The 22,797-nt window shown below is 48.3% G+C and overlaps 1 protein-coding gene and 2 long non-coding RNA genes across 14 annotated transcripts in view; 1 reads left to right on the top strand and 2 right to left on the bottom strand.

Annotated features, from left to right (window-relative positions):
- Positions 1-38: 38 nt before the first annotated feature.
- On the bottom strand, positions 39-8,786 carry LOC107315181. Its single transcript, XR_001555812.2, has 4 exons — positions 8,619-8,786; positions 7,135-7,308; positions 6,539-6,616; positions 39-2,084 (listed from the first exon to the last, which is right to left on the bottom strand). It is a non-coding gene; the product is annotated as an uncharacterized LOC107315181 (long non-coding RNA).
- PFKFB3 (6-phosphofructo-2-kinase/fructose-2,6-biphosphatase 3) overlaps positions 3,886-22,797 on the top strand; it is a 36,795-nt gene continuing 17,883 nt past the window's right edge. For 6 of the 11 annotated variants that reach the window (XM_015863899.1, XM_015864223.1, XM_015863818.2 and 3 more), the window contains exon 1: positions 21,258-21,402. In XM_015863899.1, coding sequence (XP_015719385.1) covers positions 21,273-21,402 — 130 coding nt within the window. In that variant the 5' untranslated portion in view covers positions 21,258-21,272. Of the gene's footprint in view, positions 4,071-14,401; positions 14,424-20,623; positions 21,058-21,257; positions 21,403-22,797 lie in introns of those variants that run through there. The other 5 variants (XM_015863984.2, XM_015864144.2, XM_032441099.1 and 2 more) reach the window with 5 other exon arrangements.
- LOC107315216 lies at positions 13,240-20,574 on the bottom strand. 2 transcript variants are annotated; one of them, XR_004305563.1, is made up of 4 exons: positions 20,472-20,574; positions 18,355-18,476; positions 14,183-14,384; positions 13,240-13,425 (listed from the first exon to the last, which is right to left on the bottom strand). It is a non-coding gene; the product is annotated as an uncharacterized LOC107315216 (long non-coding RNA). The 2 variants fall into 2 exon arrangements; XR_004305558.1 differs by having other exon boundaries at positions 20,428-20,574.

Consider the following 22,797-nt stretch of genomic DNA (forward strand, 5'->3'; position numbering starts at 1 on the left):
AATTACTGCATGCAGATCACTCATGGGAAATGCTGTCCAGTTCCTTACAGTGCTCTTGGGCCTTTCTTTCTCAAACCCAAAAGCCAATTACTGCAGTCAGAACACGAGACTGGAGCCCAGAGCTATGCAAGGGACCAAGAGCACCTTTACCTAAGTCTTTGACCCGCATCTCTCTAATCCAATCTTCTCATGACACCTTTATAGAGCACCTAATCTTTGTGATATGAGGATGTCAGCTCTAATACCAGGCTAGCAAAAATAATCTGTCTAGGTCAGGTTGCAGTGCATGTGGAGCCTGACTGGAGAGTCTCCAAGAGCTGCTTGTTTCTAGCCTGTGCTGCACCTTAAACTCTAACAACCTGGTTGTGTGCTGTCTGCTCTCCCAGCACAAACACTATTGTTACTGCCATTGACATAGTAAGAAGCCATTGGCCTCTCTGCAACTTTCCCTTCTGCTAAGTTTTCAAGGCTGAAGCATCAAACTTGTTATCAACAGCTGCAAAACAGAGCTTGGTATCAGGTGTCTCTGCTACCTGGAGCACAGGATGATTGGGAATAGCTTTGGAAGTGAGGATGCAGACTGAAAACAGAAGGCTTGGGGCTATAAACAGCACACAGCTTGGCCAGTGGCTGGTCACTGATGTACAACTTTGGGAGCTAAGAAAGGCTGGCTTAGGAGAACAGCAGTGGAAAAACAGCTGAGCAGGGGGATAAGGTCTGGGGAAGCAACACTTTCAGTCATGGTGTAATCCAGGGGCTGAGGCCTGTGTCCATGGAATCCAGCATCTTACAAAAGGATGAAATAGAATTATGCAAGCCTGGCTGATCATGTAAGCATGACCCACCATGCATTCAGTGCCAGCTATTATGAGCACCCTTGTCTTTCTTGGGCTTCTGCCACGCAAGTAGTTTGAGATGATATAAATATTTTAAATGAGCTGCTCGCATCATTTTTTGTTCATAGCGCACAAGCCTCTTTGCAAAGTGGATCCTTGTGTCTGATTCTCAGCATGAAAAGACTGCATGGCTCCAGCCCAAGAACAGCACTGACATCTCTGGCTTGCAGACAGTTCCTGTGTATCATCTTGCCATGCTGCTGATGGGAAAGGCAAATCAATTCAATAGTGATTTCCTGGCTGGGCAATCACTGATGGAAATATCCATTTATCCATGTATAGGTTAATATGTCTCCACTACCCTTAGGTATGTGCAGAAATGTTGAGCATCTTAGCGTGGCAGAGCACCCCATCTCCCATGTCCCTTGAAATGTGCAGATGTTGATGAAAATGATCAGTTTTGGTTTTTAGATGGTGTTTGTCAGGAGTCTGGGCTGTGCAAACACTGCCTACCTGGATGCAGTCAGCATCTCAGCCAAACGTGGGCTTAAAACCTGGTATAAAGGTGAAAGACACTGAATTAATTTCAACTAACCAACTCCCCCAACATTTCAGTAGCCATTAAATCATGCTTTTGTTTCCTTTGGAGACAGCTTCCTACAGGCCACGGCTGGGAAAGGTGCTGGCAAACATCGCTGCTGTTGGTGCCTCTCCCAGCATGGAAGCCTTGGGAAGATCTTGAGAATCCATCTACACCATCCCTCAGCCCTGAGGCACGATCAGCGTTGGCTAGGACCACTCCCAGCATGTTTGCCCAACCTGTTCCTAAAAGCCTGAGTGATGCCAAGCTGCTTTCTCTGCCCGTGCAGTCTGGTGTTTGTGCTCCACCAAGAGAAGAGCCATCCTTGCTTCCCCAACCCAAACCATATGTTGTTTTGATTCCATCTGAATCCCGTCTTGACATCATCTTCCAGATTTTTGTTGTTTTTTTCTTTAATATTCTCAACATTATGCCATTCTTCTGTTGAATACTGGCTGTGGGATGAAAATCGTAGCGTACTAGAAATCCCCGGACTATGTTTGGAGACTTTCCTGTTTATTTAAACTGCTTGGCACCACGTAGAGATGCCCGAGGTGCTGTCTGTGGGCGAAGAACAGTAGGATGTAATACAGAGAATGAGGCAACAAGATGCTTCAGTTCCTGTGATGGCCTTGGCTGGAGCTTGCAATTTGCTTTCTAGAGATCACCTATGAGGAAAACATGGAAAAGCAGAATAGACACATGGAGATACGGTTCTATTCAGGAACCTTCTGGCCTGACACAGAGAGCAACTGGAGCAAATCCCAATTATCAACCAGGTGTTTTAATTATTTGCCACCCCCTTTTGCACTTGGGATATTTAAGCCTTTGCACCACTCCAACTGCAAAGGGGGTGGAGTAAAGCCTCTTTGCCTCACCAATGGAAGCAAGGTCCTCCCAGGGATCTTAACCACCAGCCTCTAATATAGATCCTGATCACCTTTGAGATGTTCCTACTGAGATGTTTTTGGAGCAACCAAGAAAGATCAAGGTTGCAGAACAAAAAGAACTGAGGATTTATGCACTTTACAGACTATGCAAGCATGAGCAGGATATTATGGACAAAAGGTCTGAACGTAAGCATCCAAACATGGATTTTGATGAACGTGATGCCCAAGTTCATCATTGGGTCTAAACCTGATTATACCACATTTTAGGTTATTCCTCCAGGGATGATTTGATAATCAGCATTTATCCCAAGAAATACAACTATAGAAGTCTCCGGGTATTCCAGAGATCGTCAGTTCAAGAAACAACACTTATTTTAGCAGAGTACAGCACTGACGTTGAGTCAAGCTCCTAGTGCTGTGAGCACAGCAAGATCAGAAAATCATAGAACCAGTAAGACTGGGAAAGACCACTAAGATCATGCAGACCAACCCATCCATGCCATCTGTGCTCACTGAACCATATTCCTCAGTGCCACATCTCCACGTTTCTTGAACACCTCCAGCAATGGTGACCCATCAGTTCCCTGGGCAGCCTGTTCCAATGCCTCACCACTCTTTCTAAGAAGAAGTTTTTCATAATATCCAACCTGAACCTCCCTGGGCACAACATGAGGCTGTTGCCTCTCATCCTATCACCATTACGTGGAAGACTGACCCCCTTGTTGCTACAACCTCCTTTCATGGAGTACTAGAGAGAGATAAGGTCTCCCTTGAGCCTCTTCTTCTCCAGAATAAACAATCCCATAAGACTTGTGCTTTAGACTCTTCACCAGCCATGTTGCCTTTCTCTAGATAAGCTCCAGGGTCTCGATGTCTTTCTTGTACTGAGGGGCCCAAAGCTGAGCACAGCCTCACTGGTGCCAAATACAGAAGGCTGATCACCTCCCTACTCCTGCTGAATGTTCTATTTCTGATACAAGCCAGGATACCATTGGCCTGCTGGGCCACTTGGGCACGCTGCTGGCTCGTGTTAATGGAGCATCAAGCAGCACCTCCAGATCCTCTTCCTCCACAGAGCTTTCCAGACACTCTACCCCCAGCCTGTAGCAATGCATGGGGTGGTTGTGACCAAAGTGCAGGACTCAGCACTTGGTCTTGTTAGTGTGCATCCTATTAATCTCAGCCCATCAATCCAGCCTATGCAGATCCCTCTGTAGGGCCTTCCTACCCTCAGGCAGATTGCCACTCCCTTTCAACCTGATGTAATCTGCCAATTTACTGAAGATAAACTCTTATCTCCTCATCATCAATAAAAGTATTAAACAGGGCTGGCCCCAGTACTGAGCCCTGGGGAGCACTGATCAGTGAGCCTCAGCCCAACTTGTTTGTACAAGGGTGGCCAGAGGATGCTAAATAGAATGCCAGGGTTCCTGTTGTTGGGAGAAGCAGTGTTTTCTCAGTTTGGCCCAACAGCACTGCAAAACTAAGACGAGATTGATGCTCTGTTGCTTTCAGCTCAGCAGCCCTGCTGTCTCCAGGATGCAAAGGGTTAAGAGCTGCAAAACCCAAAGAACTTCCTCCTTTCGACAACGCCTCCCTCGAAATGACGCCGGTTTCTGCCGGGCTTTGCCCAAATATGCCCATTTCCTTCTGAAGAAAAAAGAAGAAAGAGAGGAAGGAGGAAGATAAAATTAAGACACGGAGCTGGACGTTGCCACCGATAGCGCAGCCCTGCATCCCTCCCACCCATGCCGTTCCGCAAAGGTAGAGACTGGGGGTTTGGGGTGGGCAACACACCCAGATGGGCTTGGGGGTGTTGGGGAGGGGACTGAGGTGTCCCACAGACCCTTCTGTAGGGGTGCAAGATGGGAGCACCAAGCTTGGCTGTGTGTCCAGGACACAGAGATGCTATGATGCTGGCGTGGGGGGGGGCTGCAGAAATGTGAGCCCTTGGCTGTAGGTTTTTAGTTTCTCTCTGCTTTTTGGTGTAAATCTGCTCTGTGTGCTGTAAGAATGGAGGTTAGGCTAGTGGGAGCTTTCTGTGCCAGTGCATGGGGTGCTGGAGGGGGTTTTGGGGTGATGCAGGCTGAGAACTGGCGACCTGCATGCATTTGTGTCTGTCCTTGGGAGATGCTCAGCTGGAGGAACTGTGCTGCCTGAATCCCGGGAGGAGACAGGCTTCTGAGAGGGGTATTCCACCTCACAGCCCTTTTTAATGCTCTCATCCCCAAAAATCTCTTCTTCCCATGTAACTCCATTACATGGGGAACATTCATGCTGTCATCCAGCTTGGCAGCATGGGGCAAGGAGGACCCAGCTCAGGTTGCATATTAGGAAAAATTTCTTCCCACAAACAGTGGTGAGAAACAGGAACAGGCTCTTCAGGGAGGTGATGGAGTCATCGTCCCTGGACGTGTTCAAGAAAAGGGCAGGTGTGGCACTGAGGGATATGACTTAGTGGGAATGATAGTGATGGACTGATGGTTGGGCTGGATGATCTTAGCAGTCTGTTCCAACCTTAATGATTCTCAGCTCTGATAGTACTTGTTTGCTGCCCTGCAGGTGGGTGGGTGAGCTTTCCATCTTCCCCTGAGCTGCTGAAAAATGGAGGCCTTCACATCACCTCCTCCTTACCATCATGTGTCACATCAGGGTATAGTGATGTTGGCATGGGAGGGATGCTCATGGTGGCTTCTTGTCCCAGGAGCTCTATTGGGTGGAGAAACTAGGTGAGGAAAAGCCTTATCCAGGAGATAAAAAGGCAGGGGTAAGTTAAGGCATGGAAGGACATAAGGAGAGGATGCTGCTCAGCCTCTAACCCATCTTTGCTGAAGCAGAGCAGTGTCTCCTTGCTGGTGTGTAGCTGAGGAAGAGGCACAAGGTACCACTGCAGGGATGCTGCACGCTGAGGCTGGTGTGGTTTGAAAGAGCAGCGGGGATGGACTGAAAACTGGGGAGGGGTGGCTGGATTGGGTTTTCTCACCTCTCCCTGCTGTGGGGAGGATGTTTGGGGTGTGAGGCAGTTTGCCCGCAGTCATGTTCACAGCGCCCATGATCTCAGGCACAGAGATTGATGTTGCCATTTAAGGCTTAATGAGAAGTGATGTGGTTCACACCCTCGCATCCTGACAGCACAGCAGGCTGCAGGTCTTGGTTTAATTTTAGGCAATAAACGGATTCATTTAGAGCAGAAGGAGAGATAGCGGGCGGCAGGCAGTGGGAGGAGAGGAGAATGCGTCAGGCTTTTAAAATGCCAAATCCTGGTTGGTGAGGACAGGGAGCAAAGTGTGGCCATGGTGGCACAACTACCCTGCATGTCCTTGTCACCTTGCTATGGAGAATTCAGCTCTGCAACTCTTGGTTGCTATCCCAGTCACAGCTCCTTTAGAAACCTCTAGAGGTCAACCTTGAAATGTCAGAGCTGCTGCCAGCAGCTTCCTCATCAACTTTCATCTCCTCTAAAAAGACCTTGGGAAGGTCCAGCGCAGCTTAGAGGACGGTGCAGATGGGTTTTGCTCATGAGTCATTCCAGAGAGCCCCACAGCAAGGAACCCTTCATGCAGATGAAGTCTGTAAGACTTGCTGAGACTAGAGAAGCTCAAAGTGGTGGCCCCAGAGGAGTTGGAGTCAGGATGTAAAGCCAACCCTCCCAATGGAAAATGGGGCCTCCAGCCAGCTTGGCAAGAAGGCTGAGCCTTTGGGAACCTTCTGGGAACAACACCTCACCCCAGGGCTCGCTCAGGGCAACTGAGAGCCACGCAGAGGAGGCTCTGCCTGGAGGCTCCACAAACCCCACTTGGTTGAGGCATGTGGAGACTGGGGCTTTCATGTTGGAGGCCTCAAGCCATATTTTGATGTGGAAATAGGGTATCCTGGAAGTAAAACTCAGATTTCTCCCTGGTTCTGTTGGCTTCTCAGTCTTACAGTTTTGGCATCGCTTTCCTGGGTTTCCCTGACAAATCTATGCTGAATCTTGCATGTGTAGGTTCTGTTCTGCTTCCTTTCTCTCCAGGCACTGCAGGAGGTGGCATCACCTCAGGATCTGTGGTTCGTGCCTGCACTACAGTTGCCATTCAGCTAACCTCAAGGCATTTGACAGTTTCAGATGATAAAGAAAGGTATTTCTAGCGGGGATGCTCAAGGACAGTTAGAAGCAATGGGCTCAGAGAAGGGATTGATTTTTACATACTAACACATCGACTGGGAGCACTGGAGAAAATCTCATTTCTTACCTTGACAAACGCTGGCCATGCTGCAGTTCTGCTGATGGGAGTGTTGGGAGCTCTCAACTAAAACACCCTTCACCTGACCTGAAAAATATAGCTTTATTGCTGATGGGAGGAAGGTTGGGTGTGTGTGAGTGATAAACAAACAGGATCTTGGCAGAGAGGATACTTGTCCAACCCTGCTGGGCTGGTGATGGAAGGGAAGCGGTGCCGTGTGGTCTGTGCACACAAGCTGAATTAAACATCTCTCCTTAGTCTGAAAGCAATATGGAGGGCATCCTTGCACACAGCACAATGGGTATAGGTGCCCAGAGACGTTGTGGATGTCCCATCCCTGATGGCATTCAAGGCCACATTGGATATGGCCCTGGGCAACTTGATCTAGAGGGTGGCAGCCAGCCCTGTGCAGTGGGGGTTGGAACTGGATGGGTTTTAAAGTCCCTTCCAACCCAAGCCATCCTATGATTATGATTCTATGAAATCACAGCTCCTGCATGCATCTAGTCATATTATAACACATCCTGCCACAAACCTGTCTACTTCTCCAGAGTGATTACAGCAAAGGGTGGAGATGTGCTTTTCTGCAGATATTTGGTACTTACACAGCTAACTTTGTCACCTTTCATCACTCTGGCTCGCAAATGCTGTGCTTGCTGGTCACGTCATCCATTACTCCTTGCCTCTGTGCTTTCCTGGCAGTGCTGTGCATGTGTTGAGCGCTTCGTGTCAAAGGGGAATTTATGGGCACAGATGAATTACATCTCCTAGTGACACAGCTGAAGAGAAGCAGAGCAGTTGTCAGGAGCTGCTTGGGTGGGGTCTGGGTGTCACTGTGGGGTCTGTCCTGGTGTCTGCAACCATGTGGGTCTGCTCAAAGCCACCTGCTCAAAGGACAGGGAGAAAATGTGTGGCCGAGCTTTCTCCAGCTTTCCTGACTCATTGGATCATGCTTTAATTAAAGCGTCACCTTGTTTTCATCAATCACCTTTCCTGGAAGACTGGAAACACCCTCATGTCTCTTTTTCCCCATGGTCTGTGCTTCTCAACAGAGCATGCTCCTTGTGGCTCTTGGTTTCACTTCAGCCCCTTGGGCAAGACATGAGCAAACAACTCAAATGCGCAGGTGTCCATCCACAAATCACACCCATCCTAATATATCCCTGCTCTCCAAGAAAGCACTCGATAAGCATCACCTCTCCACTGTGATGTTACATTTTCTTTAGCTTTTCCTAGCATTTGTTAAGAGCTTTTAATGGGTTGAAGGATGCACCGTGCCCAGTGGTTGCGTTCCTACTGGTGCTGGTGCAGCTTTTGTGGGGCTGTGCATTAAGTACCACCAGGGCAAGACATGCAGCAAAACCCACTTGAAATTGCTTGAAATTAGAGGCTTACAACAGGCTATGTATTGCTATGGGTGCTTTTGGAGACCCAGCTCACAGAAACCAGCTGATGGGGAGAGATGGGTTTTTACAGCCTCTCAGACTTCCCAAGTCTGGGAACTGAAACCAGGTAAAGATGCAGCTCCTGATAGCATCCTTTAATTGCCTGGCCTGGGAGCACACAGGCATGCCTGCAGCCTGCCTTCCCAGGGCCAGGCAGCCACCAATTCACTTGGAGCTGGTGGAAGAACTCTTCACTTGCTCTCCTGCCTTCCTCCTGCATAGATGGAAGACTGTCCTGTGCTATATTTAGAATCACAGAATGATTAAGGTTGGAAAATACTTCTACAATAATCTCTTCCAACTATCAACCCATCCCCACCATGCCCACTAACCATGTCCCTCAGTGCCACATCTACCCTCTTACTGAACACCCCCAAGGACAGTGACTCCACCATCTCCCTGCGCAGCCTGCTCCATTGCTTGATCACTCTTTCTGAGAAGAAACTGTTCTTAATTTACACGATGAACAGGTGTTAATACAACCTAAAAGCTTTTCACCTGTGCCACCAGCAGGAGAAACCCAATCTACCTAGAGAAAACCAATCTCAGCAGTCACCCAAGGAAGGAAAAACCTACCTGAGTATACCCAACTCCATTCTAACACACCCTCAGTTATGAAAAAAATGCCATAAAAAACAACCAACCTTTGAAGGCTTTCTGATTCCCAGATCCTGCCCTCCACCTCCTTCACATCTTCTCCCTGCTGCCATGGCAGCCGCCTCACAGTTTCATCCCCATATCTTCGCCTGCAGCAGGAACCTGCTGAGATCCCTTCTTATGAAGGCAAAGCTCTGGAGGTGTTGGCACATAAAATCAGATGACCACGGGCTTTTAGCAGAGGAACGTGGGAGGATTTCAAAACCAGCATCCAGCAAGGCGTGATCGTTGCTCGCCTGCTGCGTGCGTACACACACGCACACGAGAGCTGCCTTTAGTCTCTGTAGGGCTACAGGCTTTTTTTAAAACACGGACACGTTTTAGCAGCAGGAAGGCTGAAAAAAGGCAATCAAGGATGGTCCCCGGGTGAGCAATATTCAGTTTCTTTTATACTTTCTCCTGGGGGACTCATGGAATCATAGAATGGCTTGGGTTGGAAGGGACCTCATGGATCATCAAGCTCCAACCAACTCCTTGTCCTCTCATGATAACCTTTCCCCATATTTTCCTCTATAGCTGGGCAACTTCTCATATACCTACCTTCAATCTTCCTCACTACTGGGAATTGTTACATTTTCTTATAGCACTTCTTTTTTTATTTTCAATCTAGAAGCTCTTCTCATGCTTCTCCCTCTAAGATTTCTCCTTTCCAGAGCACGAACCCATTCTCTTTGTGCTTTCCCACAAATCCCAGTTAGGAAACATTTCCTTGGTGTTGTTCTTCCTGATTCAACCTCTTCCCAAAAGCAGAAACTGAATCATAGAATCACTAAGGTTGGAAAAGACCTCTGAGATAACCCAGGTTGACCATTAACCCATCCTCACCATACCCGCTAACCATGTCCCATCAATTCCATATCTGCCCTTTTCTTGAACACCTCCAGGCATGGTGACACTCTGCCACCTTCCCATCAGTATTTGGAGGATGAGGATGACCAGATATATGACTTGTGGCAGGGGAAAGTGAGGCATGGGAGGGTGCAGCAGTGTGCTAGTGGCTGTGGCTTTAGCTGCTCTTTGGAGACCTGAGCAGAGGCACAGGGCTGCTATGAGCCTGTGCTATTTCTTGCAAAGACAGCAATCTGATACCATGAGATGGCGAGTCCTGCGCACTGTACCATGTGTGTGTGCCCACAGCAGTGCTACTGTACCCGAACAGCCTGTCCCCAGCCCCACAGTGACGTGGGGCTTCATCAGGGGGGTTGATGAGACAACAATGGGGGATTCTGCTGGTGGCTCAGCTCCAGGGTTAATGCTGTTGTGTGTCTGGCTGCATCCCATCCCGATCAGAGCACTGCTCTGGGTGCCATCTCCATGCCACATATGGACGCAGGCTGGTGTGTGCATTCATGCAATGAGCTGCTTGGTTCTCAGCAACAATACCTAGCCCTTTTTCCTTTAAGATGCTGCTTCTCCGAAGGGAAATTGTGATTGTTAAACACAGGGCAACTGAGCTGGTAAGAATTCTCCCTCTGAAACCTGGCACATCTCCATTGAATTTTAAGAGGTGCATGCAATACTGGCTGCTCGGCATCACATGCACCTAGCAGTGCCTGCAGTCACGCTGCCAGCTCCTTTCCAACAGCAGTGTGGCAGCAGTCCAAATCCTTTATCTTATCTTACCTTATCTTATCTACAGATCCAACGCTCTTTGCATTAAGCCTGTCCCTGCTGGACCATGTGGCACTGTGTCCCCTGTCACAGGGCAGGGACATCTTGGTGTGCATCGCTGCTCTGTGCCTTAGTAGCATGACACAGAGCTTTTACCTTTTTGGATAGCGGCAAGGGGTTAAAACCCCACTTGAAGAGGTTTGGGCTGGATTTCAGGGAGAGCTTTGTTCATCCAGACCCAGACCGGATTATTTGAAATACTGAGTGTAGAGTGTGAGATGGACAGCCTTCTCCTTGCAAAATGACCTGGGTTAGAAATGGAGCTGTTTTGGGGACAGAGAATAGGCAATGAAAAAGGAGGCACTGCCCTCAGCACTAGGATTTTGGGCAGGGTCGCAGCAGGGCTCAGGTTTACCAGCTGACACACAAAACCCTTATAGCCAAAATGATTGATTCCCCTCCCTGAGCCAAAACCCGGAGCACTCCACTTAGCAGCTGGCTTACCCAAACTGACCCGGGGAGAGCACTTCAGCAGGGCAGAAGGGTAAACTTGTTTACACGTTCTTTTTTTGGCCAGGCAGAGCTTGCTGCCATGCAGAGGACAGCCCAATGCTACACTCCCAAGCACGCGTGAGCCTGCAGAGCTGCATGGGTTGTGCACGCCCCGCTCGCGTGTGCTCTGGGAGGAAACTCTGCTTCCCAACCTCGAGTCCCTCCAGCTGCCAGCACGCGAAGGGAGCATGAACAGCAACTGCTTGCTGGTGCTTGGGTTTCCTCTGCCAAGGAGGGAATTCTATGAAAGCTTGAGGATGGTTTAGTAAACAACAGGGAGAAACTGCAGTGCAGGGTGTTTGTTTGCAAGCAGCCCCAGGAAACTGAATTATTCTGCCCCTTAAAGTACAAATGGGCACTGCTTTGTGAGCGGAGAATAAAAGATCCTAAGTCATTGATATGTATTTATTTAGGAGAAACTTGTCCCTTTATAGGGTATGAGCCAGAGGAGCATCCAATCCTGATGCCAATAGGAGAGCCTAACCTGCCCATGGCAGAGATCTGAGTTGTTCGTTTTAAGGTTTTCTTAGAAAACCCTCTAATTAATGAAGGATTTCTAATGGGAGCAGCAGGATGTGGCTGGGGCTGAGACTTGGGCTTTGACAGCCCAAGGGAGCCCCAGTACTGAGGGATCATAGAATCACCAACGTTGGAAAAGACCCACTGAGGTCATCCAGTCCAACTATTGACTCATCCCCACCGTGGCCATTAATAACGTCCCTCAGTGTCACATCTGCCCTTTCCTTGAACACTTACATGGACACTGACTCCACCACCTCCCTGGGCAGCCTGTGCCAATGCATCACCACTCCTTCTGAGAATAATTTTTTTCCTAATATAAAAAACAGACAAACAAAAAAGCTGTTATTTTCTGTCAGTTTCCCAACTGAAATGCTGGGTGCAGTTGACAGCTAATGACAAGGCTTTGGGGTGGGAAGAGGAACTCCGAAGCAGCTTTGTCACTGAAATCCCTGTGTTGTAGAACCATGCTCTGAGAAGGATGAGTCGAGGTGGAAGAGTCACCTGTCAGCAGTGATTTGTTTGTTTGTTTCTTTGAGGTTTCTTTGCCAAAAGCAGGCAATAGGTTTCCACCTCAGCAACTGGGAATAACACGTGCACAGGGGATCACGGTCTGCAAAGTCTTTGGTTTTATTAAGCATGAAATTGCCTCTAATTGCTGCTGTGTTTCTTTTTCTTTTTTTTGGTAATTTTTGGGCGCAGCTGAGCTGCTCAGAAACCAACCCAAGTCAAACCCATCAGCATTATGAATCTGAACATGATTTTATAAAACATTAAAAAAACGCTCAACAAGTTGTTGTTGCAATGACAGCAGTTTTCGTAACTTCTTGGTTGAGGACACATGGACGGAAACTGGCCTTTTGTAGGTAGGGATTTTACTGTCTGAGTGCAGAATTTTTGGAGAATCTGTGATTACCTTTTCTAGTTTGGGCTATGGATTGCAGCCGTGGGGTTGGGTTGGTGCCGTGGCCATGGTGGCTAACAGCAAACAAGACAAAACAAAGCAATGTGGGATGTGGTTGGTGTGCGCCAGTGCCAGGACTTAGTCACCTCGCTTCATCAATGACTTGAGTCTGTCTGAATGCAAAAGGACCAGATTTTTAAGTAGCATGAGAAGGCTATCGCATGTGACCCAGCATGTATTCCGCAACCAAGGGAGCTATGCTTGTCTGGGTTTGTTGGGCTGCATGAAGGTGGGCTTTCAGGTCTTTTGAGCTTCCTTCGTCTCACACCAGTGGGGTCCTCAGCGGTGACAAACTTTATTTTGTATAGCTGGCAGCTTTGGGAAATGCTCTGGGCTCTGTGAGTGTCATCACTACAATGGGTCCAGGAAACTGGGGTTCCCATTGACTCAGTGAATGGCCTGGGCAACCCAAGAGTGTCTGACCCAAAAGTCTGTCTGACCCAAGAGTCTGTGCAACCCAAAGGTCTGCCCAACACACAGGGCATCCACAAAGGCCCATCACTTCGGTGCCCTGGATTATGCAAGCCCAGGCGACAAAAGCATGACAAGAAGCAAAGGAAGGTCGTGCCTTCAGCCTGAGCACCGCTCACTTTCTTTATTGGGAAGTTGGCAGGAGAGCCTGCCTGGGCGGCTGTCGGAGCTTGTGTTGACTCAGGCCGTGCTCTAGCAGTTGTTTTAATGCCGCCTGAACACTGAGTAAACAGCCGGGCTGGGAAATGTGAAACTCTTGCTCTGACCTTCCTGTCTCTGAAGGTTCCAACAGAGACGTTCTGAGCCCACTGACACGGTGTGGATGAATGTGTGAGATAAACACACATCTCCTATAGTCTCTTGTTTGTGTTTTGAGGAGGAGGAAGGTAGAATTGCAGCCTCCTTATGGCAAGGAGTTTTGCTCTGCTTTCCTGATGGGTAATGTGACCAGAAACATTGAAGCAGTTATAATGAGAATGCGTTTTCCACCCTTTTCCATAATATTTTAATGGGAACAACTCATGGTCAATAGAGTAGTCAAATGGAGAAGTGAACCTTTAGGGAGGCTGACCCAAGGAACAGCTCAACCCAAGCAGTGGTGTTGGTCCCAAACACGGCTTTTGGAGCTGAGATGTGTGGGATGCTGTTGGGCAACAGTCACCTGTATCGCTCCAGCTCTGCAAGGAAGCGGGGACAAGTGAGTTGTCGATATGGCAGATGTGCTCACAAGGGTGTGGAAAGATCACCAGCACGTACGCAGTTTCGAAATACAACTCCTCATCAAAGTTTCTTCCTGACTCCCTGAATGAATTGTGCCTTGAGGAATGAGGAATTGTGTTTCGGATCACCTCATTCTGGAGCCCACCAAGTTGGAGCCCACCAAGTTTTGCATATGATAGCTTTGGTGGTAGACAGCACTAATGTCTACCTCCACTCTCACGGGCTGCAGACACCCTTTAGGACACAGCTTGGCCTCATTTACAACCAATATCTGCAGCAGGGCAAGTGAATTGCTCTTGGAGTGTCTATTTCTCTCCATGGGAGGTAGAAATGAACAAAAGTACCCAGATTCTTGCAGCCACCCAAATGACATAAATCCTTCCCAAATACGGTGTCTGTGGATGTGCCAGTGGGCAGAAGCCATGCTCCAAAGGGAGCAGATCCTCCTGGGATGTTACCTGGTAGTAAACAAACCAATCTATATCAGTAGAATGGTGTTTTATCACCTACTGATAAAAGAACTAACACTGGGACCCATACTGATATCAGCAGGGGTTGATGGCAGAGATTAAAAGAATATCCTTTTACCCAGGCTGTGATTAATCTGCACCCATAAGTAGCTCCTCAAGCTTCAGGAACGCCAGCCACTCAATTTCCCTCCTTACTGCTTTCTCCTTAACCCCATCTGCCCTGGGGCTTACTTTTAATACTTACAGTCCTGTGACTGTGTTGTAGTTTCTCCCACTTCTTTGAGAGATTCCACGCCGTCCCCCCAGCATTTGGCTTTATGACATCAGTCCTCTTTGAGAAGCCCAGTGGTTGCCCTGGTGATGTTGAGCTTGTCCCTCTTACATCACAAGGTGAGTCAGTCCCAGAATGAAAGGCCGCAGCCTTTGCCATTGTTGGATTTAATAATCTGCAATGATGAGATAACAATCCAGGCCCTTAATGAAAGGTAGGTGCAAATAAGACGTTAGGAAATAACTCGATAGCAGAATCCACAGGATAATGAGAGGCTGTGATTTCCGGAGGGTGACCATCTTGCACTTTAAAAGGGTTGAATGGGCTGCTCCATAGGGTGTTCCCTATGCACCTGGAGGGCTGCATCCCTCATGCACTACTGGGCTGGAGATTAAGATCCTAATTAACACAACCTGCCCCAAAAAAGTGGGGTTATGGCTGGATCTTTGACTTGCTGTATCACCTGGGATTAGGTGTGGATGTGGTGCGACCCCATTTCTGCTGATGGGCCTGGAGAAGGCATTGTGGTAGCATATGGCAGGGTCATGCTGGCAGCAGGGCAGGTGCTGTCTGATCTGGCTCACCTGGGATACAGTAATCCTGTAAACACTTTTCTTGCCAACCAGCAGGATTTTGTGCAGGATGCTTTGTCTGAGGGGACAGTAGCATCCTGGTAAAGGACCGGGTCACCTGAAGTCAGTCATACTTCCTTCTGGCATCACACGCTAAATCAACCCCAGGGCTTCAATGAGGGATTTCCCATTGGGAAAGGCACGGGGACAAACTGGGAGATGTTGGTTTGATATAACTGGAAGTACCTGGGAAGAGGAGGTAGAGCCCAGTGCCAGACTAATGTGAATATTGTGGAGTCAGTGACAGTGCCACCACCCGGAGTTTGGCTCTGGTCTATCTGCACCCTTTGACCTATTCTGCTGGGACCAAGCCTGAAGTTCTACAGACAGATTTCATGCCAAGAAGTAACAATATCAGATTCCCAAGACTGGAGTATCCCAACTGCTTGCCATGCAATTACCCTCTAACCATTTGAAAGCCCCATGTCTGTCTCTGCAGCCCAGGGAGTCAGCTATCTGTCTGATTGAACAGTTTATGGGGTGAGATCTGTTTTGTTCTTGCTTTGTGAGGTCAGGAACTTTCACAGGACATTGCTCAAACCCCTTGGATCCATTTCTGAGCAGACTTTCAGGCAGCATTGAGAAATGTTCCTGCTCTGGTAGACACTGAAGGTTCAGAATGTTATGTTGAACTTAGTTTTCTTTCTTGAGAATTCCAGGAGAGGTTCAGACTGTAATTTTTCTCACCTCAATTAGGGTGCTCTCATAGGTGAGCCATAGGGGCCTCCTCCTGGTGCTTTCCACGGGAAAACATTATAGTAGCTTGAAAGAAGTGATGCAGTTGTATCTGATTCTTTGGTTTAGGCAAGATGGGTCCATGAAGGAAATGTTATTCCTGAGGTTTTGAACATGATTGTCGGGGTGGAAGGCTCCTTTGCTATCCATATTACACCTTCTTCTGGCCCCTATGGGACTTCCCAGGGATCTGACACCCCCCTTACAGAAGGATCTCTGAGGATTTTGCTCCTAGCTTGGGGAACTGGGTTTAAACCAGGCTCTCATTCTTCCTTCATCATTCATCATGGTCAGACAATGTGTTTGCAACTCCCATTTCCCAAACTATCTGCCTTTAACTCACCCAGTTATCACCAGCACCCCACCCACAGCACTGCTGCTGTCCTCCCTTTGCAAAGCCCTCTGCTGTAAACCAGGTGCTAACGAGGATTGAACCCTCATCCTTTTGGCTGAAAAAGAGAAATAAAAACAAAACAAAGAAAAGCCTTCCAAGACTTTGGAAGTTGTCTTCAGGGAGGTTTGTCCTTCAGGCAGAATTTACCATCCTGAAATAGTTTCTGCATTGTACCCAGTGCAATGGCAACTGCACGCAGGAGAGCTCAGAGCAGGACACTGCTAAAAGCTGTATTTTAAATGGTTCTAAGTTGAACGAGGGAAGATTTAGGTTGGATATTCAGGGGAAGTTCTTTACTATGAGAGTGGTGAGGTGCTGGCACAGCCTGCCCAGAGAGGTTGTGGATGTTCCATCCTTGGAGGTATTCAAGGCTGGGTTGAATGGGGCCCTGGGCAGCCTGTTCTGCTATTAAATGTGGAGGCTGACAGCCCTGCCTGCAGCTGAGGCACTGGAGCTTCATGATCCTTGAGTTTCCTTCTAACCCAAACCATTCTATGATTCTGTGATGATACTTTTTGCAGCTCCAAGGTAAGAGCAGCTCCCAGCACAGCGCTGAGCTGGTGTTGGTACATCAGGGTTGGGCAATGCTCGTTTCTCTATGGGGATTTCCCCCACTCCATATCAGCACTTGTTCCTCAAGCCTGAACCCATCTGAATTATTTTCCCTTCTCTGCTTGCAGCTATTTTAAGAAAAGCCACTGCTTGCAGCAGCGGATGTACGCTGAGCAGCCCGGAGCGTATTTCATTGCTTGGAGATTGCTTACTGTTGGGGAAGGATGATGTTCTCTTAGCACACCAAGTCCAATTGCAGAGTGCAATAGGTTAAAACCAGGACAGCCTGTCCCTGGATGGGGGAATGGGTTCATTGGGTGTTTGCATGTGGCTGGGAGACCGGAGCTCAGCCCCAAGCATGCAATGTTCCAATGCAAATCCTTCCACCCTACACACCTTTTGCAAATGCTTGCAGGGTCCCCCCAAAAAGCACTGCCAGCAGCAAGTGGGGGACACTGTGAAAGCCCCCACCTCCCTCAATACATTGCAAACACAGTTTTCTTGGCTTCTCCAAGGTCCAGCTGACAGTTTTTGGAAGCAAAAGAGTTTGTTTACAGCTCTTGGTTCTAAATGCCCCTCCGCTATCCCAGATGAGTAATTTTCTCTGTTGCAACGGGGTGTCTTTAAGGCAACGGCAAGGTTTGGGGCAGCTGCTGGTTGCATTTTGCAACCAGAGAGAACTGTGCCCATATCACAGATTGGTAAACCAAGGCCTCACTGGGAATTGCTGCCCAGCTCACACAGCTGCATCTTGAGATGACAGCAGCCCAACTCTGACCCACCACCTCCAAATATTAACCATGCAGAGTCATAGAATCATAGGATCAGGTTGGATATTGGGACTTGTAACTTCATGGGTATCTCCATCTGACGTAACTCCAAACGATGGTTGGATGAGATGATCTTAGTGGTGTTTTCCAGCCTTAATGACTGTATGATTCCATCTGTCTTCCCGGACCCCCTGAGCATCACACAAACTGCACCCCACTGCTTCGATGCCACATCACAAGGAGATGTGCTGCACTGAGTGTAGGCATGAATAGCTCACGCTTTCCTTTCAAGCTTCCATTAAAGGAAAAAAGAAAATAAAAGAAAAAGAAAGGGAAAGGGTGATGAATCACAGCTTAGTCAGAGTTGGGGCTGTCGTTCCCTGCATTTTGATGGCATGGGAGCAGTGCCAGGGTGGCTGGCTGCCATCCCTAAAGGAATGGGGACTTGAGGTTTTGATTTTGGGTCACATCACATAGGGATGATCAGCAGGGAAATGGAGGAATTTGGGCTTTGGCAGCAGAGATGTTAACAACCTATCATCACCATAGGTTCTGCTCTCCCAGAATTGAGATTTCACACTCCCACCTCAGCCCCCAATGCCTGTAGACCCTCAAGGTCATTGTAGCCCATCCAACACCTGCAGATCTCAAGTCGTTCCCTTTTTACACCTTCCTGCTGCCCCACCCTTACAAATCAGCTTACATTTATAAATAGTAATGATGCTCCTTCCAGCTGACCTCCCTGGCAGCAGCTGGCTGCTCGTGCCTTTGAAAACCAGGCCACTTATTTAGGAGTTTAAGGATGGTCTGGCTTTCCGCTCCAGTTATCCGGCCATCTTTAGCCAAGAATTACAAGGTGGATCTAATTTGAAGCGACGGTGATTTTTGCTCAGGCGGAGGTTTGCTCTCTTCCCACTCCTCTCCGTATTCACAGGGTGGTGATTTTAGGACCAGCTGTGAAAACCCCCATTCCTACCCTCATACCTTCCCATATCCCAAATCTCATCCTCTCCTTTTCCTTCACAGCAGCATCCCCCCCTTTTTGCCCACAGATATACTTACCCTACATAGCAGGGGGAGGCATCCTGTGTTGTTTTGCCCCATCCATCTCAGTTCCATATAGGGAGGCAGCTAAAAATATATTCCTTCTGGGTTTGTTACGAAAATATACACCAGCTTTGCTTCTAGGGGAGGAAAACATAATAATATCGAATACAATATAAATAGAGAATAATATAGAGGATTATATATAGAGAGAGGAGGAGGTTAAGGGTAATAGCACAATATCTGGTATATATAGAATAATACAGAGGATTATATAGAGATGAATATATAGAGGGGATGAAAATATGAGAATATTGACTGACTGTGTATAGAATAACATAGAGCATTATATAGAGAGGAATATATATATATAATATATAAAATAGGATCATAGAATGGCCTGGATCAAAAAGGACCACAATGATCATCCAGCCCCCTTGTATATGCAGGGTCACCAGCCAGGCTGTCGAGAGCCACATCCAGCCTGGCCTTGAATGCCTCCAGGGATGGGGCATCCACAACCTCCTTGGGCAACCTGAATATATATATACAAAGAACAGGAGAGAATGCTGCTTCTTGGCATTTTAATCTCCATGCAATATTTGTACTGCTAATACCTATACAAGCAGATGTGTAGCATTTCTAGCCATGAAATAGGGGTTATAATATATATATAATATACATATATATAGTATCTATATATAATATATATATTGGCCACCCAGGACCCCTCTAAGCTCCCCCTCATCGCACAGGGGCCGCATATCCCCAAAAGGCTTCTTTTGGGGGGTGACACAACACATTTAATAGGGGGGGGGGGATGGACAGAAAAGCATTTATTCGAATTATTAATGCAGTTTCACACCATCCTCCTTGATAAGGCGGACAGGTCAACCCACGTAACTCAGTCTAAAGACTTGGGCGATGCGCTGCGCAGCTCACATCGCTTCTCTTTCATTCCGGCACCGACTTCGCTGCGCGGAACGGGGCAGGGAAGAGGCGGAGCGGTGCGGGGATCCCCGCGGGGGGAGGAGGCGGCTCTGCCCGGCTCAGCCATGTGCGACGTGAGCGACGTGCGGCTCCATCAGCCCCCACCCCCCCCTTCCCAACCCCCCCCCGGCGTAGGATGCGCGTCCCATCCCTCCGTTGCGCCTCAAGTTATTCGCAACCCGTTTTCTTCACGTTATTTTCACTTTATTATAATATATATATATAATATATATATATATATTCATTCCATTTCTGCTTCAGTCCCCCCATCCCCCCCTTTTCTTTTTAGCTTTGCTCATTTTTACGTTTAATTTTTTTTAATTTCTTATTTTAGGGCTTTTTTCTTTTTTCTTTTTTTCTTTAAATACTTTTAATTTCTGCATTTTATCTCCGCTTTATTCCCGTCGTTGGCTTCATTTGCATTTTTCTCCTTCATTTGCGTTTTATTTCTGCTTTGCATTTAATTCCTGCTTCTCTCCCCCCTCCCATTTTATTTCTGCTTTATTTCTTCACATTTTTTCCTATAATATTTCATTTTTCTTCCTATTTTTTTCCCATATTTTTTTTTCATTTTTTCTTCCCTTTTTTGTGCAACTTTCTTTTTTTTTTCCCCTATTTTTTTTCCAATTTTTTCCTATAATTTTTTTTCCATTTTTTCTTCCCTTTTTGTGCAACTTTCTTTCCCCCTCCCACATTTTTTTCCAATTTTTTTCCTATAATTTTTTCATTTTTTTTTTCATTTTTTCTTCCCTTTTTTTGTGCAACTTTCTGCTTCCCCCCCCATTTTCTGCCTTTTTCCTTTGCATTCGCCTTTTTTAGAGTCCCGCTGTACCCCATTGCATTTTATTTCTGCCTTTCACTTCAATTCCTGCCTTTTATTTGCACTTCATCCCTCCTTTATTCACTTGCTGCTGCTTCATCGCATTTTTTCCTGCTTCTCCCCCCCCCTTTTGCCTTATTGCCGTTCCCTCTCAGCTGTTGCTTCCCTCATCCACATCTTTCATTCCGACACCCCCACGTTCACTCTTTGCTCCCATCCCTTCCCACCACCTGCACCCCACCCAACTCCGAACAAAGCCTGTTGGGGGGGGGGGGTGTCACATCGGCACCGCCTTTGTTAGCGCTGCAGTGCGGATAACGCTCACCAGGCGGCAGCTCCACTCTGCTTCCATCCCTCCCCCCCCAACAACGGACCTCCCCCGGGGGCGTGGAGCCGTTGCCGGTGTGTCTTCCCCTCCTCCTCCTCCTTCGGGCTACAAATAGGCGGCGCCGAAGCCGGGCCGGCTTCAGTGCGAGGAGGGGAGAGAAAAGAGGAGCGGCTGCTCTGTGTTCCTTCTAACCCCATTCTTGCTACGGGCTGGAGGGGGTTTGACTTTGAAAGCGGAAAGAGAAAAGCCCATCTTTTTAATTTATTGCGGTTATTTTCCGTTTTGCCGTTGAGATCAGCGCTTCACCCTCCTCCTGTGCACGCGGTGCCCGCACCTCCATCCTTTCACCCTCCAAGCAGCGAATCGCTTTTATTTTTACCTTTTTTTTTCCTCCCCCTCTCGCTTTTTTATTTATTCGCTTATTTATTTTTTTTCTCCCCTTCCACCCCGTATAATCGCTCCAAGGTGGCCGCAGAGCAACGCAAAAAGACCTTTGTTTTAACCATGCCCATGGAGCTGACGCAGAGCCGCATCCAGAAGATCTGGCTGCCTAATGACAACCGTCCGGCTCTACCCCGCCGCTGTGAGTACCGGCACGGGGATGGAGGGGGAAATACTGGGGAGGGATGGATGGTCGTAGCATCGTAGCGATGGGATGGGAGCAGCCCCGCATCCCTCCTGTGTCGAGCACTTGTGATGTCGGCCCGTTCCCTTTGTATTCACATCCAGCGTGCGATATGCGGTAGCGTCTCTATCATCTCTGCTATGTAACGTGGTGTGCGATGTGCTGCGGTGCCGATGTGTCTCCGCCTCCTCTCTCCGCCGGTCCGTGACTCATTTCCAGCCCCGGCGGTCGGAGGAAGGCGAAGCTCTATGGGATGCGGCTCCACGGGACACGCGTGGCTTCATTCCCTTCTTCCTCCGCCCGGTAATGCTGATAGGATTATAAGGCTACGGGGCAGGTCGTTAAGATGGGCACTGTGTTTAAACCCACCGGGATTTATGCATCATGTGTGAGGTTGGATTATTTTTCTCTTTCCTTGGGTACCTGGTGATCAACTCGGAGCCTTTAGCGATGAATTCAGAGCCTGTAGGAGGGAGGTTAGAGCAGTGGGTAGAAAAATGAGGGTTGCTCATCCCTGTGTTGTGCTAAGGGTCAGGTAGGAGGGTTAGAGGAGGTTAATCTCTTAAAGTCCTGCAAGTGATTTGGGTTAGGGGCAAAAATGGCATTTCCGAGCTCTGCACCAAAGCTCGGAATGAATGTGGCTGTTCAGGAGTGAACCCCGTGCTTAGAATAAAATAGAATATTTATGGTTATGAATAAAAACGATCGCGTGGGTGCCTGTGTGGCACGGATGGCAGCACGGCTCTTCGCTCTCCCTCAATTGACAGCTGCCGTGGGATTCCCTATGGGCGGCTGTGGGAATCCATAGGGATGTGAGGGGGAGGGAGAGAGAAGAGGTGGCACTTTGCAGCCTTGGAGGAGGATGGAAGCGCTTGGGGTGAATCAGTGTTTCCGATGGTTTTCTCGAGGTTTTCATTCGAGCCGTTTTGCATTTTCGCTTGGCTTGGAAAGTTGGCCCGGTTGAAGGAAAACAAAGCAACAGATTCAGAGTGTCTGTAGCCTTGAGGTGATGCTGTGCCCAGTGCGCATCTATGGGAGCAGCTCCAAAGGAGCTCTGCGACATCTGGATGGCTGCAGGGCTTTGCTTTTAGTGGGACTGATGGTGGGGGGGGGGGGACGATGTAATGCTTTGCAGCTGGAGTGCGGCGATGTGATTTTTCTCAAGGGCTGACACCTCTGAAAGACATTCCTAAGTTGGTTTGGCTACTTTTTCTTGCTGGCTTCTGACAGGGCAGTTTTTTTAGCGTTGTCATATATTAAAGAGGCTCGTTATTAACTTGGCTTCTAATTTTTCTTTGTGGGGGTAGAAACGAGCTACATTTGGGCATCGTTTGTTACAATCTATGGAAAGAACCCCACTGGGCTTTCGGAAACTCAGCGGTTTCCCGTAGGCAGAGTCCATTCCTCGGCTGCAACAAAGAAACGGAGACACAAAGGCTCCGATGTGAGGCTGTTGCGGTCGCGGTGGTGGTGGGGGGGGGGGGAAAGCAGGAGGAACTCGCAGAGCATCAACGGGAAAGCGCCGAGTGGATGCTCTGAGCGTGGAATAATTGGCCCGATTGTTCCTGTCTATATGGCAGCTCGAATATCGATGCCTTCATCCGGCCCTCTGAAGGCGATCCATTCAATGGGGGTCCGGCTGCACGTCGCACACGTAAGGGGCTGGGAAGGGGGCCGGGCAGGGGGATGTAGGGGGGG

The sequence above is a fragment of the Coturnix japonica genome, chromosome 1 (assembly GCF_001577835.2).
Source record: "Coturnix japonica isolate 7356 chromosome 1, Coturnix japonica 2.1, whole genome shotgun sequence".
NCBI classification, from domain to species: Eukaryota; Metazoa; Chordata; class Aves; order Galliformes; family Phasianidae; genus Coturnix; species Coturnix japonica.